The following is a 16,273-nucleotide window of genomic DNA, read 5'->3' on the forward strand; positions in this document are numbered from 1 at the left end:
GCCACCCCAAAATGGCCGCCGGCCAGCTCCTGTATTGAACTGCAAGAGTGGCTACCCCAAAATGGCTGGCCCCTACACACAGTATTATGTCCCTCAGTGGCCCCTGCACACAGTATTATGTCCCTCAGTGGCCCCCGAACACAGTATTATGTCCCTCAGTGGCCCCCGCACACAGTATTGTGTCTCTCAGTGGCCCCCACACACAGTATTATGTCCCTCAGTGGCCCCTGCACACAGTATTATGTCCCTCAGTGGCCCCTGCACACAGTATTATGTCCCTCAGTGGCCCCTGCACACAGTATTGTGTCCCTCAGTGGCCCCCACGCACAGTATTGTGTCCCTCAGTGGCCCCTGCACTCAGAGATTATGCTCCACTGTGGACACCCATAAACAATTATTATACTCTGGGATCTTTTCAGACCCCAGAGTATAATAATCGGAGACCCAGGGGGAATAAAAACATTTTAAAAAAACACTGTTATTTACCTGTCCCCCGTCTCCGCTGCAGTCCTCCGCTGTTGTCCTTCTTCAATGACGTCAGACGTCACATGACCCGGGACGCAGGCCGAGTTCATGTGACGTCAGACAACTAGGCCTGAAGCCTGCCCGGATCGTGGAGAGGTAAGTAACAGTGTTTTTTAGGTTACTTACCTTTCTCTGGCCTTCGATCATTATACTCGGAGGTCTGCAAAAACCCCCGAGTATAATGATAGTCTTTGTGGGGCCCACGGTGTCACTTACCGATCCCGGCCCAGACAGGATCGGTAAGTAAATAGGGCCCGTTATCGGCTGGAGTTACTCCAGCCAGTAACGGCCTATTAAGAAAAAACTGCAGCGGTAGTGGCTGTCACTGGGCCCCTAATGTCCCGGGCCCTGTCGCAGCCGCTACCACTGCTACCACAGTAGTTACGCCCCTGCTCCTTACATACCAAAGAGAATCATATACTCTAATCTTGTGTTAGCAAAGAATGATCACTGCTTGAAGAATTTTAAATGTACGTCCATGCACAGTAACACATTATTGACTATGCAGCTAAAAAGATCCTGATTCATTGACTGATTTTGAAGGCCGAACATAAATAGTCGCTGACTGAAAACCTGCAGTACACAAATGATCTATACAGATATGACCGCATGCCTTTCAGCTGGATCACCTGTCAGCCAGACAACGACACACCGACAGTCACAGGCACATGACACATATTCATATGAATATGCATACACTTACCGTGACTCTAATGAGGGTGATCAGGCCTCGGGTCGGTGAGACGTCGTCCGGCGTCCAGGGTCCTGCGCGGGTCGGTCATCCGCGGTGGTCCCATGGCCGTGGTCCCGGGTTTCGGCACCACTTGTTGAGGGAGAACCCCCGCCAGAATACGGGTCACTTACAGTGGTCAGTCACCTGCTCCAAATCAATCATGCATGTGCGCGCTGACAAAGATAAACACTGACATTGATGCAGTTTCAATCTCAGTCCATGCAATGAGCGTGATGCCTATTCACACAGAACTGAGGTTTATTGAGGAAGTTACAGTTTTTATACAGGAATGCAAGAAAGATAAGAAAAAGGCAGGCTGTAAGCATATACGTCTTGTATCCGAATACACTGGCGATCAGTCATTGGCTGTTAAATTTCAACATCTCTTAGCTTTCGAGTTCCCAAGAAATGATACTGTCTTTCTTGTAAACCACATGACGATCGTGTGCGTCAGCATCTGGGTGCGGTACTGGATACAGGCGCCATCTTAATGTATAAACGTTGCACAAAGAAAAATATAATTTCTTAAGCAGTATAAAGCATGTATAAAAATAAGAATAGACATGGTCTACCTTCACAGCAACACATGCCATTATTAGGTCTAGAGTTAAAATTACAATTCCAAAAGATACCTACAGGTAAACAAATGCTGTAACAGCTATGAATAGCACAAAGTATTACATGTATTACATATGTAAAATATTATGTGTACACATAAATTTTAAAAATACTGGCTCTCAAATGCTAATATTTTCATATTAATGTAAAAAATATATAAATTCAGAAAACTATCACCAAAAATAAACAACTGATCCATGGGGGCTGTGCAACAATTATAGCAATAATCTCCCTGTATCTATTCTTATATTATATATTTTGTATTTTATTTACTTTGAGTACATTCTGTATTTTTTGACAATATTTTTTATATATTAATTTAATATTTTTGTATTTTGTATCAATTTATGCATAATCAATTTTTTTTTTGCTATGATTTGCTACATTTGTAGATTTATACAGCAGATGTGAAAACTATGAAGAAACACAAATGGAATTAAGCAGTAAAGAAGAAAAGTGTTCCACAAACTGCAATGTTTTCTATTTTAGATTCTCCAAAGTATAATGGATCGTCTTGCTTTGATGACAACTTTTATGGCATTCTCTCAAACAGCTTCAAGAGGTAGTCCTCTGGAATGGTTTTCAGTTCCTAGGTATGCCTTGTTAAGAGATAACCTGAGGAACTGCTTGCCTTCATAATGTGTTTCAGATGACCAGTTTTGTTGTACAGAGGTAGGATTGGTAAACAATTACATACTGTGTTATCCCTATTAAATTACTATTCTAATCCACATTATGACAAGAACAACTCAACTAAGTAAACAGAAATGACAGCTCATCATTACTTTAAGGGTGAATTCACACGGAGTAAAGTGCCGCGTGATGTGGCACGTATACGCCGCATGAGCTTTTGCGGGCCGTTCATGCTCCCATTGATTTCAATGGGAGCCGGGATCGTATACGCAGCACTATTTTGCGGCTGTGATTTTGTGGCCGCAAAATCACGGCCGCAAAATAGCGCCGCGTATACGATAAATCAATGGGAGCTTGAACGGCTCGCAAAAGCTCACGCGGCGTCTACGTGCCACATCACGCGGCACTTTCCTCCGTGTAAACTCACCCTAAGACGTGAAGGTAGAGCTGGGCGATTATGACCTGAATTAAATTCACAATTAATCGGTCATTTTATCTCATTTATGATTATTGCCAATTATTTAGACCACACCCATTTTATAGTTGTTTATTGCCTTTTATAGTATGTGTTAGACAATTCATCTAGCAAGATTCACCCGGCAGTTTTGTTTGGACTAAAAACATCTGAAACAAAACTGCTATTGTTATACTCCAGGGTCTCTTCAGACAGCAGAACATTATATTAGAGGAGGCCCATGGGACAAAAAAACAACAGTGTTACTCATCTCCCCTGGGCTCTGCTTCTGGTCCTCTTGAGGCCTCCTGAATGACGCCAGGGACTGGTGAGGACTATGAGTTTGCCTCAATAGTCGTACGGAATTGTAAGATGCAAATGTGATGTTCCTTGACAGACATCATCATAATTCTTGTGTCTTTGCAACGTGGTGCTGTAGAAGGCCTCAATAGCAGGCCTCTGTAGTCCTTGACATTATACAGGAGACCGAATGAGGAAAAAGACCAGTGTCAGAATCCAGGGGAGGAAAGTAACACTTTATGTACTTGCTCACTTCACATAGGCCTCCGCAAGAAACAGGTCTTTGCAGACAAACTTTGTTCCAGCCACCATGACTTTGTTGGATGTAGAAAAGGTAAACGGATGGTTTCTACGTGTGTTGTTCCCACCCTGAAGCATGAGAAACTGTTGGTGATTTATTCAAAATTCAAGGTACACTTAACCAACAGGACAATGATTCTAAACAAGCTATGTAAGGACTATCTGAAAAGGACATTGGCTGACGTGAGTGCTTCATCAGATGATATGGTCTCCACAATCATCTAACCGAAACCCAAGAGGATGGTTTGTAATGAGATGTTCCACAGAGAGAAGGACTCATCAATAGTGTCAGATATTACTGTGAGCCCTGTTCCTTACAACCCAGCAATGATGCTAAGGAACTCCCCCTCTAACAGTACAGGGCTATGGAAGAGTACTGTCAGGGGGGACGTTCCTCACAGCCCGGCCAGACTGTCAGGAATGCCCTTCTGACAGTGGACAGTGAGATCACTGCCGTTATAACGGCAAGGATATCTCCAGCCCTGGGGCACATACCGGGAGAGACGACAGTACACTGAATTCAGCGCACTGTCGCTTTCTAGCGGTATATAAAACCACATGTGTCCGAGAACGTGAAAGGTCCTCTTTAAGTCAAGGAGGTTTCTCTGAAAGATCTAACAAATAAAACATTCTAGTTTAACACTTTTTGTTAACACTTTTTTACCATCTGCTGCTTGCATAACCCCTTTCAATGAATTCATCCTCCCACTGTTATCCTCTGTCCTACTTAGCTTGCAAGAGCGGGGACAAGGTATGTTTATCACTGCAATGTGCTCTGCAATGCAGCGGCAGCAGTTGATAATACTTGGGGGGAATTGGTAGACTCCCTTTAAAGGGTTATTTCCATTTCAGCAAATTACTGCTCAGTTCCTAAGTCAATGGGGCAGGAATTACAGGATCAGCCAAGCAGTGCTCCATAACTTCCACAGAGGTAAATGGGAGCCAGGGAACAGCGAAGTACAGCTGAGCTGCAAAGTTTCTATAGCTTCACAGTTGTGGAAACAGCGTAGGTAAATGCTACACCATTTCCATAACTCCCATTCATTTCTATTGGAATTACAGTAGAGATAGCTTGGCAGTGATTTACCGAGCAACTGGGAGCAACCAGTTACTCTTTATATAATAGAGATTTACTGAGGGTTCAATGGCCAAGATTTACAGTAGAATAGACAGTGTAAATGTAGACAAGCAGCCTGAAAATTTGTCGGATGTATCACTGTGGGCAGTGCTGGATGATAAATATGGCATCTCTTTAGGCTGTCATTTTAGCTAGCTAAGAGAATTATACAACACAATCTTGGCGAATTTCTAATGCATTATGGCACATTTATGTCAGACCTCCTTCTAGTTTTCATTGCCATTGCATGGAATAGTATATGTCCCCAGCAGGGCTAAGGAACGTGTCAATAAAAAGACTAAGTCATTTATTGTTTTGTATGTGTATTATTGAGTGAAGCTGCTGAAGTTATGACTGAGCATGCAAATAGGATTCTACTGTAAAGAATCAAGTCATTAAGTTATTCTATGTTAAAATCCATTTCTCCATTGTCCTTTCCACCAAACATCATGCTGTGTAGAAGAAAATAAGTAGGTCGTTCTTATAGAATAAAGTTATATCCAAGGAAATGCTCTAGAAGACTGCAATGTAGCTTGAGAACTAGGGCAGCACGCAGCATTCAGCAGTGGCACACATTTTTATTGGACTGGTGCCCATTGTAAATGACACAGCACTGTCCTTTAATACCGTGTGGTTAAGAAATTAGGAATCCCGAGGCTGTCCTCATTTTTATGGCTTATCCTAAATTCAGACATAACTATTGACCCAAGTGACATGTATTCAAGATAAAACAATAGGACACAAGAACATGATGGCAGCTTGCTAAGGATGCCCACCTTGGTCAGATGCTGCCCATTACATTTCAGTCCACTCAGTTTATTCTAGGTTTACACCATATTTGATCCGAAAAACTTAATATCTATGACAAATGAACATACAGCGCTGAGCTAAAGTTATAGGTAGGTGTGTGTGTGGATGCTAAAAAGTAAGAATGCTATAAAAAATAGAAGTGTTAATTTATTTTTGCCAATTAGAAAAATGCTAAACCACATGAAAAGAAATGTAAATTAAATGAAATCAATTTTTTGCGTGACCACTCTTTGCCTTCAAAACAGCATCCTTTTATGATGACTTGTGAAGGAGCTTGGCAGGGAGGTTCCAAACAACTTGGAGAACTACCCACAGATCTTCTGTGAATGTAGGCTTGCTCAAATCCTTCTCTCTCTGTGTAATCCCAGACAGGACTCAACATTGAGATCATGGCTTGGGGCTCCATATCGCCACTTATAGGACTCCGTGTTCTTTATTATGTTAGTAAAAACAAAGAACAGCACCGAGCTGCATATGGTGAAGTACCGTCTGGTTACATAAAGGACAAGGTATGAAAGCTTCTCACCTTTGGTGGTTGTGAATACAACCACTCAGCAGGCCTGTGAACCACTTTATAGGGGGGCTCTTCCCCAGGAGTTGAGGCTGCGGGATCCGTGCCACCCTTGGTGTCGGTGAATGTCGAAGAGGACCAGAAATTATAGAGGACAACAGCGCTCAGCCAAACGTCAAAATAGGAAATCTTTACTTATGTTTGAAGAGACACGATGCGTTTTGGGCACACCGCTCTTTTTCAAGTGTATAGGCTACATCATAAAAACAGAATACAAAATACAAATATCGAATGCATCACAGCAAAATTACCCATTATACAGATCTCATGTGGGTGCACAATTGTCCATTAAGTCCAACGGACAAGTATATACAAGCATTCATGAATCTGGTGCATACACAGAAAAAAATGGAAGTGCGATAATAATAGATCCATTTTTTTCTATGTATGCACCAGATTCATGAATGCTTGTATATACTTGTCCATTGGACTTAATGGACAATTGTGCACCCACATGAGATCTGTATATTGGGTAATTTTGCTATGATGCGTTCGAAATTTGTATTTTGTATTCTGGTTTTATGATGTAGCCTATAAACTTGAAAAAGGGCGGTGTGCCCAAAACGCGTAGTGTCTCTTCTAACATAAATAAAGATTTCCTATTTTGACATTTGGTTGAGCGTGGTGATCCTCCATAATTTCTGGTCCTCTTCTTCATTATGTTGTCCTTTAAAAAAAAAAAATAGCTCAAAAGTGGAGGTTTGTGCCATTGTGCAGAAAGCCACGTCTGGCAAAAAAATTCAGCATAGTGGTTAAGGGGTGATGATTTAGGCTTATTGGCAGCAGCAGGACCTGGGCACTTTGAAGTCATTGAGTCAGTTGACCATCAAATAAACACTAACTTTTAAGACAAATTACTCTATTTTCATAGTATATACGATTCTGAACCAAAATGTGGCTGCTTTGTGACTGAAAAGGCCCCACATTGCAGAAACGCAGCACTTTTGTTGCAGATTTTCCTGCATTTTTTAAGCCAAAACCAGGCATGGATTGAGCAATAAGTAGAAGTATAAGCACATCCTATAGATTTCCCATTCTTTTTGTAGCCTTTCTAAGCTTTGGCTCAAAAAACGCAACAAAATCTGCAATTCCGCAACCTGGGGCCTCAGCCCTAAAGTTCCTACAACTAAGTGTCTTCCTTGTAGCTAATTTCCAGTTCACTCCTTGCTGTTAGGAAAGATTCATTCATAGATACATCAGAAAAACAAGATAGAATCATAATGAGTGAAGGGGGGTGTTCTTTTCTATTTTCACACAGTTAACCATTTAAAAAAAGGTATCATCTATTGAAGACTCAAGTTTTTTGTTTTTTTTATACATCTCCAGCACTCTTAGCTTGTAGAGATATATGGCTGATTTGGTAGGGTGCCAGGTGTCTGACCCATACTGTTCTCATCTTGATGACCTATCCTAAGGACCGTCCATCAATATGTAGACAAGTAACAAACAGAAGCCTCCATGCAAATGTCTGGCAAAAAAAACATTTGGCTACACATCATCTATCAGCTCTACTAATAGGCAGAAGAGCTCAGGGGCTCATAGCACTATCCTTATTTCATTTACAAGAATCAATAAGACAAAGTGAACTATGTCCAACATAGATTTTTCAATTTTTTTTTTTGTCAAAAGAAAGTACTGGATCACCGGTCCATGGAGAACATTAAAATGAAGTGTTTTAAATCATTAGTTAATTTTTAATGTACGTTTAACAGATAGTAGTCTCAGGTGTGTGGTATATATACACACACACACATATACACACACACACACACACACACAATATACATATACACGCACACAAATATAAAAATATCAATCAGATGTGTAAGTAATATAACAACTGAAACAAAAAGAGCCAATGATCTGACAAATACTTATTTTATTACATGGTAACTGTCCAAGATGTCCCATGATATACGTACCCTAACAAAACTGAAGTAGAGTTGCCAACTGTGCCCAATAAACAGCCATCCAGCAATGCCTACATGTCACATGATATCATGCTGGAATTCTATCTGGACTTAGTTAAAAGAGGGAATTCTAATGATAGTATTGGCACGTCACTAAGAGCATATCCACACTAATAAGTTTTCATCTAAAGGGTGTTCACACTACAGCTGCTGTCCGCCCAGGGCTATCTATCCTAAAATGAAGCAGGGTCAGGGCTGTGAGTCGAGGTCGCATTGGTAAGTACATGGATGTACAATTGTTTGTTGTATTATTTGTGTATATGGTGTCACTTTTATAGGTACTTTATCTCACACAGAAATGAGTCCATTTTGAGGTGTTTATAGGTGGTAACTTGATGCAATATATCCACCTCTTATAGTCCTACTACATCTATTTACTAATAATGACATTTTGGTGGTTTGGGGGACCCTGTATTTATATCATACCTGCCTATTAAGGAGTATGTTTGAAGGTTCCAGCTACTTTGGATTGATATTATATTACCTTACTAAGGACTATAGTTTGAGTATTTGAAATACACTCCAACCATGTATTAACCCCTTGGATACCTAATCTATTTAATTTGAGACAACCTCAATTCACACCACAACCTCTGGTACTGAAGGTATCTACATATATGTATTTGATGCATACAGTTGTGTACTTCTTATCATCTAAACACTGCTGTTGTATTTGATTATCTATAAACGTGTGTGATTACTATATATTGTGCGGCAGTGCGACCTCCACTCATATCAATGCGATTTTAATTGTTTTTATTGTGTTTCATTTTTTCTTTCTTTTGATGATTATAATAAAATCTATCTATTTATTTGAAAATGCTGATTTTTGTGGTTATATTTATTATTTGATACAGATACCAAATAGGTCCAATAAACTATCTGTCCTAAACCCTGGGAACACTGGACAGGGAACGGCTTGCCTGCGGTCAGCTTTAAAACCAATTCATTTGAATGGGTTTTTAAAGGTGACTGCCGGAGTCCATATGCGGCCTCTCTGCCTGAAAACTGTTTTTGTTTTTTTTTGCATGGATATAAAGGTCTGCATGTACAACTTTGTGTCTGTACAAAAAAACATGGCTTCCAGGTGGAGAGGCTGCATACAGACACCGGTGGTCACCTTTACAAACCCATTCAATTGAATGGGTTTTAAAGTTGACTTCAGGCAAGCTGTCCCTTGTCCAGTTTCCCCGGGGTTTAGGACGGAAACCCCCGGAAGGATAGCGGCGGTAGTGCAGTAGTGTGAATGCTCCCTAAACAGCAAACAAACCTATAGAAGTAAGTCAGGCTAGTCATACAGATATTCTTTACGGCACACTCAGGGAATATTCATTTGTTTTGCTTCCATGCACTACTATAGGATACTTTACTCTTTGTGCAGTTAATATGGGCGCTATTGGATGAAGATGTGACGGTGATGTGGAAGAAGAGAAGGAGGTGAAAAAGATAGAGGCGTCGCTGGAGAGTTTTCAGACGGCACAGGAGACGCCCCCAGTGCTGTCTGAAAACTCATTTACAGAAGGAATAAAGAAGATATTTCTCAGGAACGGCGGTGCGGATCAGAATAATAAAGGTAAGAGAAGAATAGCCTTTCTTAAGGCTATTCTGACATGTACTTGGTTAAAAAAGGGTTTCTAATGATAGAATCCACATTATAGAAACAGGTGTAGACTTTCACCACTGTGGTGCCAATTTTTGGTAATAGGTCTACCGCCTCAAAAATCCTCTCCAAAAACTGCTCAAGTGCAGAAATCCCCAAACAAAAGGAGTAGTCAGCCTGAGACAATGTGCCATGGTATCAGCGGTGACTCTGCAGTGGAAACCTTGGCAAGATCAAGCAGGACGCTTCTTTTTTGTCCAACGCTTTTGTCTCATTGATAACAATGAAAGGCAGAATAGAGTCAAGTTTTGGAGATCATTTTGAGGAGAAAAATCACTGTGTGAACAGACTCTTACATTGGTAAGGAATTCAAACATTATGTGGCCAAGATCAGAAAGAGCCTTTAACAGAGAGCCTGCCACACCAAATGCCTTGTCTTTTTGCATTATCTATGAGGTTAAAATGAGACTGGGTACAATATACTCCTACAATTCCCCCACAAGTCATCCGATCACACTGTACACCCATATTGTATGACAGGTCAACAAGTCATGTGGGCCATACTTAATTCATATTGTATACCTATTCTATAGTCATGTGGTTGCGTCAGTGGACGGCACATACTGTACCCAGCTTCTCCGATATTCTTAGCTTCTCCTGGCAGTGAAGATCTAATAACTACAAGGTCACACCAGGGTCATCACATAGCAATTAAAGGACATAAGTCACTAAGTCAGTGTGTACCAATATGGAGCGCTAAACAGAAGGTATACAGCTTCTAAAAGCAAATCTAATAAGGAGATGCTATTATCATTATGTATATATGTAAATGTTTCTAAAGGTTAGCAGAAATGAAGATATATGAGATAGAATCACACAGACTTTGTGTAATAACATCAATAGATCTCAGTATATTCTAACCACAACCCACTGAGGGACCTTCATCTATGAGCCAGAGTGGAGAGACGCCATTCAGTAGTCAGCCATTGTGATGGACTTAAGACAAGCATGGATTACATGATCAGACATCCATGTGAAAGACTGCTGTAGGAGAGATGCCTGGTTGTCTACGCTTCCCTTGGTGAGATCAGCTTTTGGCTGGGGGTAGTCAGACCAGAACCTGGGGCAACCATCTGGTTAAAGGGTTCGACTGGCGACACTTCCCCAACATCAAGCTGTAACCTGTCATTGTCTGCAGTGCTACTACAGGGGAAATGAAGCATTGCTCATCTCTCAATGATACCGATATAAAACTGATGGCATATCCTTAGAATAGGAGAGAGTACAGTGTGATGAGACTCCTCTGATTCTGGGAAGTAAAAAAACATTATGGAAAATGTATACTACATTGAGTAAAATAGATCAAAGGAGACAAAGGGGCACATCCACTAAAACAGACATTTACAAGAGCCTTCGCTTTATTTTTTTAACAGCAGCCTAAAAGATAACATTACTGTCCCGCATGCCTCCACATTTATCATTGCCAATATCTGAGTAGCTGGTCTATCCGTGGCCTTCACCTACACATAAACATTGTCCCAGAACCTAAACCCTGGTGAGCTTTACCTGATCAAGGCAGGGCTTCAGCATCAGAATAAAGCTATATGTTTATATTGGACCTGTAAAATCCACTTTTAAAAATAATAAAAGACTTAAAAAAAAAAAAAAAACCACTGCATTTTTTACCTACTTCAGGCTGGGGCCCCACATGGTGTAAACCATGGGTAGGGAACATACGGCTCTCCAGCTGTTGCAAAACTACAACTCCCAGCATGCATACTTGCTCTGCTGTTCTTGGAACTTCCATGGAAGTGAATGGAGCATGATGGGAGTTATAGTTTCACAGCAGCTGGAGAGCCAAAGGTTCCCTATCCCTGTTCCCTATCTCCACAGTTTGCCCCCAGCGGAAAGGAGACAAAAAAAAACCCCCACAATTTTACAGTCACCGCAAAGTGGATGGGATTCTAGTGAATCTCATCCCCAATTTGCGGAAAAATACATGCAGTTGACACACTGTTGCGGTTTTGGAAATCACAGCATGTCAATTATACCTACAGAAACGCTGGCGGTTTCCCTATAGGTATAAAGGAAGCAGAAAGTCTGCAGAAGAAGCCTGCAGCCCGCTTTATGGGGCCTTAGCCTCAATGGGTTTTTCCCTCTAACTGGAAAGAAAATAAAAAAAAATCAGATAGAGGAAAAAAATCTGCTCCTGACTTTGATGGAAAATAATGGGAGGCGTTTTTCTGAAGGCAGATTCAGCCTCAAAATACTACTGCAAAAAACTGCATGTGAACTCACCCTAAAAGTGTACAAAAGCAAGCAGACATATTGAAAAGGGTGAGATTTGTTTTCGTTTTTAAGTAATACAAAGCAATCTTCATTCATATAGTTCATAGTTCTAGAGATTGACTGGCTAAAGACAAATAGCCACAGAAAGGTCATATGTAAAAGTAAATAGTTCTCTCACCTACAGAATAACTGAGCTGGGTCACAAGTCACAATAACCTTGAAGCAATGTGGAAAAGCTGGAATTTCTGGTGATTGAAGATCTCATACAGACCCACTACCTGCCATGTGTATAGCCACGAGCCAATGTTAATTTCTAGATTCTCCATTTCTATGAAAATAATCTGCACGCAGGCCCATAAAAGGGAGTAGGGGCAAGTACACATTCCAGAAACTACTCGCTTGTATTTATAAGTAAATAAGACGTACCTTACATGTCCTCAAACCTCTTAAAGGGAACCTGTCGGAATCATCTAGGAGACTATTCCACCCACAGCTCCTTATGGACTGCTGTTTTAGGGTCCCAAATAGGATTGTTGTAACCCTGTCAGGGTCCGCAGTAAAAACAAAACAAAAACTTTAATACTTCCCTAGCGCCAGTGCAATTCTTCAGTGAAGCCAAGGTCAGTACACCACAGCTTCATGCCAGACCTCCGGCACATGTGCCATAAAGCCAAAGTTTTTTTTCTTATTTATTAAGACTATTTGGGACTTGGTGTGAGAACTTGGGTCTTTTGCACTGAAATGTCAGAAATGTGCCCTACATTTCAATGGGAAACAAAAGCTTCTAGTGAAATTCTGCACTATATTAAACCCCCTTGCAAATGACTATATGAATGGTCAGTGTGATAGCCAGGTTTTTGAATTACACGGAAAGCAAGCAGGACACAAAATATAGAACAGGTTCTATTCCTTTCTGATTTTGCAGCCATGCTTCCTATTCAGTGAATGAAAGGGGCAGCGGAAGCACGGCCGGTGTACAGGGGGCACACGGATGACATCTGTGTGTTACCCGTGCCATTTATTCATGGCCGTTGGTTAGTATGCAACCTGGCTTAGGATAAGGCCCCACATTGCGGTTCTTCCTGCAGCGCTTTGAAGAGAAAGTTCACTGAGATTTCATCCGCAGACTTTCTGTTACCATTATATCTATGGAAAAGCCGCTGGCGTTTCTGTAGATATAATTGACATGCTGCGATTTTCCAAACTGCGATGGTCCACATGTCCGTGCTGGGGTTTTTTCCGCAAAGTGGGCATGGGATTTGCATGAATCCCATCCACTTTGCAATACTGTAAAACGCCACAAGTTTTACCGCGGTGTTTCCTCCGCTGGCAAATCATGGTGTTTCCGGCCCGTGGGGTCCCGGCCTTAATCTATAAGTAGCATTACCAAAAAGCATCCAAATTAGGGCGGTTTTACTAAGGCTCACCTGCAGTTTTTATAGCCCCTGGCTCCCTTGTAACCTTGGCATTGAAAAAAGTTATAAGCCATGCATAAAACCAACAGTAATAATTTTTCCCTAGCACACAGGCTTATGTTTCTTAAAACATAAGTGTTTTAAAGCATAAAGTGTTTTTAAGCATATTTGTCTCCCATCATTTTTATGGGAGTTCCAGGTGGAATCCACCGTCTACCACTGACACCCACCAAAATAAATGGGAAGGAGAATTAGCCATTATTTGAGGAGAAATTTGAGGCAGAATCCACTTTAAAAACTGCTTGCAGTTAAAAAGTGCCTTATGTGAACATTTTTTTTTGTATATACCGTGTATCGCGACATAGTTGCCACCAGTTGTCAAATGTGATGCAGATGACAACAAACTGTTAAACGTTGCATTTATTAGTAAATAATGGATGTCATAAAGAAATAAATAAGTGCTCCAATAAAAACATAGTACACAAATGGAAATGCTCCCTATGTAGAGCACACACAGAGTGGTCTCACCAGCCCGACACTTCCAGTGTTTTTATGGTCCAGGGGTGTATTTTGCTGGTGGCCAAGGTAATGCTCTACAGTTAGAGTATCAGATCTAACCTACATCAGCAGTAATCTACAATTACAGTATACATGGAAAGGGCCTCGATGGACCCTGGAAGAAAACAGATAATGGTTTACAATTTGTAAAGTGCTGCGGAATATGTTGGTGCTACAGAAGTAAAATGTATTATTATTAGAAAAAGGGGACTGTCATGTAACTCCAATTACTACCGCATCCCTCTGTCCAAAATTGTAAAGTGCATTGTCAAAGGATATAAGCTCTTCATGTATCAAGGGAAGACAACCTCAGACTATTCCAGCCACTGCCAGGTGACAAGTGCCATCTCAACATGTGCCCGCTACTATCATTTACCCCAAGCCCATATACTGCAGATATCTGACAGGTGTAATACTGGCCTTACATCAATGAACCCATTATAACCCTGAAGAGAAGCCATCACCCTTTATTATTAATAGAAGTAATATGTGCCCCAGTAGTAAGGCCTATGAGGGTAAGAAGGTGCCAGCACAGGGTACTACTCACCCAGGGTCTTCACGGCGATCTGCTTGGTCAGAGGAGGGGGCAGGTTGATACACACCAGGTCCACATCTTGGTGCAGTAAGACGTCGTCGATGCGGTTGGTATAGAAGGGCACATTCATCTCCTTGGCCAGCTCCTCAGCCTCCTCCTGCGTCCTGCCCCATAAAGCCTTGACTGAGAAGCCCTCGTCCTTCAGCAATGGAATGATCACCCTGGAGGTTAGGCTGGTGCCAAACACCCCGACCCCGGGCAGCATGGCTGATGGGGGGAACACACAGCTAATCGCCTCCAGCAGAAGACAATGGCCAGGTGCAGCAGGAAGCACCAGTCACTCTCATGCAGATCTACAGATACACAGACATTAGATGTCCACCCCCTGGGGGTCAGGGATGCCTTCTGGATGCCCCCCTCACCTCTCAGGTTGGAGGGGCCAAGCTCTTCCCTCCATGTCCAGTTCATGCCAGGATCGTGTAGACACCCTGCCTTTCCCCAGAGGACAATGCGATCCCAGGGGAAGCCGCAGGAAACAAATGGCCGGAGCACAGTGTGAGGGCAGTGCCACAGACAAGCCTAGGCTGGCACCACCGGGCAGATCTAGTCGCCTTCTGCCATGGTCGCCCCTTCATTGCTGTGATACAGGCAGTGGGTGGAGGCAGCTGCTGTCACCTAATGTGTGTGTTTTCTTGCAACGCCCCTCTGCACAGCGGCAGCCGCCATTGGCTAGAGCTGAAGGGACGTGTTAACCATTCATGTCCCCTGGCAGAACCTGGCTGATGCGGGAGCTCTGACCTGGTCCATGGAGCTGTGTGGTGCGGTCACCTGCCGCTGTGTGCATAGTGCCCAACTTACAAAGGTCACAAAGAGGGACAACATTTGTGGATTGTTATGCCCCAAGGTCAATTTAGCTCCGCCCACTTCAACAATGACTCCGCCCATCCATTTTTCTTTGTAACCCTCAAACAGTATAAGGAGTAAACGCGCGTGTATTTTGGCAAAATACACATGTAAAAATAAGACTCCCATTGACTTCAATGACATTTTACAAGTGTATTTTGACGTGTTTTTTTACACGTGTAAAAAAATTTCATGGAAGTCAATGGGAGTCTTATTTTAACGTGTATTTTGCCAAAATACACGCGCGTTTACTCCGTGTGAATGGGCCCTAACGCTCCTACAGTCACCTAATGAGCCTGCACACGGAGTTACGCGCGTATCACATTGAAAGCAATAGGGGGGAAAAAACCCTCCCATTGATTTCAATGGGTAGCACAAGTATGCCAACACCCATAGAAATCAATGGGATCTGGTTTTTACGCGCTCATTCTGAACGAGTTTTACGTTCAGAATGAGCGGAGCGTAACTCCGTGTGTTTACATTGTATAACCCCACATTATAATGTTCCCTTCCAATTGCACCACAAAATGAAGTCCCTCTCCTCCTGGGGCAAATAGAGGGGGGACAATAAACTGGGTGCAACCAGAGGCAGACGTCCCCCTCCAGATACCCCCACAATTTAATATCCTCCTCCAGTTGCCCCTATTTTAATGTCACCCTCCATTTGCACCCCCAACCCAATAAATGTCCACTCCTCCACTTATGCCCAGTTTAATGTCCCTCCTTCATCTGTCCCCAGTTTAAAATCCCCCTTCATCTGCCTCCAATTTAAAGAGGACCTTTCACCATTTGGGGCACATGCGGTTTAATACACCGCTAAAAAACAAACAGTGCGATGAATTCAGCGCACTGTCGGCTTTCCCGTTCTGTGCCCCTGGTGAAGAGCTATCAGTGTCGGTACCGTAGCTCTTAGAAACACCCTTCTGACTATGAAGAGCTACG

General features: G+C 42.3%; 1 protein-coding gene across 1 annotated transcript in view; it reads right to left on the reverse strand.

Annotated features, from left to right (window-relative positions):
• Window positions 1-15,091, reverse strand: part of GFOD1 (Gfo/Idh/MocA-like oxidoreductase domain containing 1) — a 40,672-nt gene extending 25,581 nt beyond the window's left edge. The window contains exon 1 of the mRNA XM_075270847.1: window positions 14,441-15,091. Within this exon, the coding sequence (XP_075126948.1) occupies window positions 14,441-14,693 (253 nt within the window). The 5' untranslated portion in view covers window positions 14,694-15,091. The remainder of the gene's footprint in view (window positions 1-14,440) is intronic.
• Window positions 15,092-16,273: the final 1,182 nt, after the last annotated feature.

This window comes from Leptodactylus fuscus, chromosome 4, assembly GCF_031893055.1.
Source record: "Leptodactylus fuscus isolate aLepFus1 chromosome 4, aLepFus1.hap2, whole genome shotgun sequence".
Lineage (NCBI taxonomy): Eukaryota > Metazoa > Chordata > Amphibia > Anura > Leptodactylidae > Leptodactylus > Leptodactylus fuscus.